The sequence below is a fragment of the Myotis davidii genome, unplaced genomic scaffold (assembly GCF_000327345.1).
Source record: "Myotis davidii unplaced genomic scaffold, ASM32734v1 scaffold478, whole genome shotgun sequence".
Lineage (NCBI taxonomy): Eukaryota > Metazoa > Chordata > Mammalia > Chiroptera > Vespertilionidae > Myotis > Myotis davidii.
Window position 1 is genome coordinate 2,057,192 of NW_006289570.1, and position 1,212 is coordinate 2,058,403.

At 53.3% G+C, this 1,212-nt stretch overlaps 1 protein-coding gene across 1 annotated transcript in view; it reads left to right on the forward strand.

Annotated features, from left to right (window-relative positions):
- The window catches only part of CRYBA4 (crystallin beta A4), a 4,109-nt gene extending 3,452 nt beyond the window's left edge, over positions 1-657 (forward strand). The window contains 2 exon segments of the mRNA XM_006762046.1: positions 180-363; positions 510-657. Of these exon segments, the coding sequence (XP_006762109.1) occupies positions 180-363; positions 510-657 (332 nt within the window).
- The last annotated feature ends 555 nt before the right edge of the window (positions 658-1,212 follow it).

Sequence of the window (1,212 nt, forward strand, 5' to 3'; positions counted from 1 at the left end):
TGTTATCACCAAGACTTATTTATTCCATGATTATTTTTGTGCAAATTTCTGAAAGGGCAAATGGAATACCTCCTGTAAGGTTTCTGGAGCCTGTTGCCTTATTGCCTTTTCAAAAGAGTTGCGAGCGAGACTGATTTGGAGACAAGGGTGGGGGCGGGGTGGGCAGAGGAGGCACCCAGCTGTGCGCCCAAGGGTCTAACCCTGTGCCCTGTGCCCGCAGAACCACCGGGACTCGAGGCTGACCACCTTTGAGCAAGAGAACTTCCTGGGCAGGAAAGGAGAGCTGAGTGAGGACTATCCCTCCCTCCAGGCCCTGGGATGGGATGGAAAAGAAGTGGGCTCCTTCCACGTCCAGTCGGGGGCGTAAGTGCATCCCAAGCTCTGCCTGGCAGGGACAGCGAGGGGGTTGGGAGGGTTAGAGACACCTCCTGGGGAAACCATGGATCTCTGGTCTTTGCCCCCACCCCGGGGCCTCTCTAGGGTAACAATCTGCCCTTTCCCCTCCTCAGCTGGGTCTGTAGCCAGTTCCCCGGCTACTGGGGTTTTCAGTACGTGCTGGAGTGTGACCACCACTCAGGCGACTACAAGCGTCTCTGAGAGTGGGGCCCTCATGCCCAGACCCCCCAGGTGCAGAGTGTCTGCAGGATCCAGCGGTGAGCAGCCCGCACCCCTCCCTCCCCCTGCGCTGAGCTGGGGGACGCACGCTTGTCTGGACTAGAGGAGCCTGGAAGCTGTCACCTGCCCTTTTCTCCGCCCCCACCCCCTGTGACCCCGAGTGAACCCAGCCCCCATGTGAACCAGTCCATGCACGCATAGCCAGCACGAAAAACTAAAATAAAAAAGTAATCCAAAGGGTCCGGTGTTAGCTCGTGCTCTTCAATTTTATGAATCCTTTGAAAGCCCCGATTTTTAGCTTTGTTAATTGCCTCTGTCATCTGTCTGGGTTTTCGTTCACTGAGTTTTGCTCTTTAGTATTTTTTTTGTCCTTCTATCGACTCCGGGCTTACTTTATTTTTTGTTTTTACTAGATTTAAAAAAAATTATTGATTCATTTTTAGAGTGAGAGGAAGAGAGAGAGAGAAAGAGAAACATCGATGTGAGAGAGCAATCTTGATCCGCTGCCTTCTGCATGCCCCCTACCGGGGATCGAGCCACAATACCAGGAATGTAGTTGGCAACCTTTCAGGGCACGGGCTGATGCCCAACCAACTG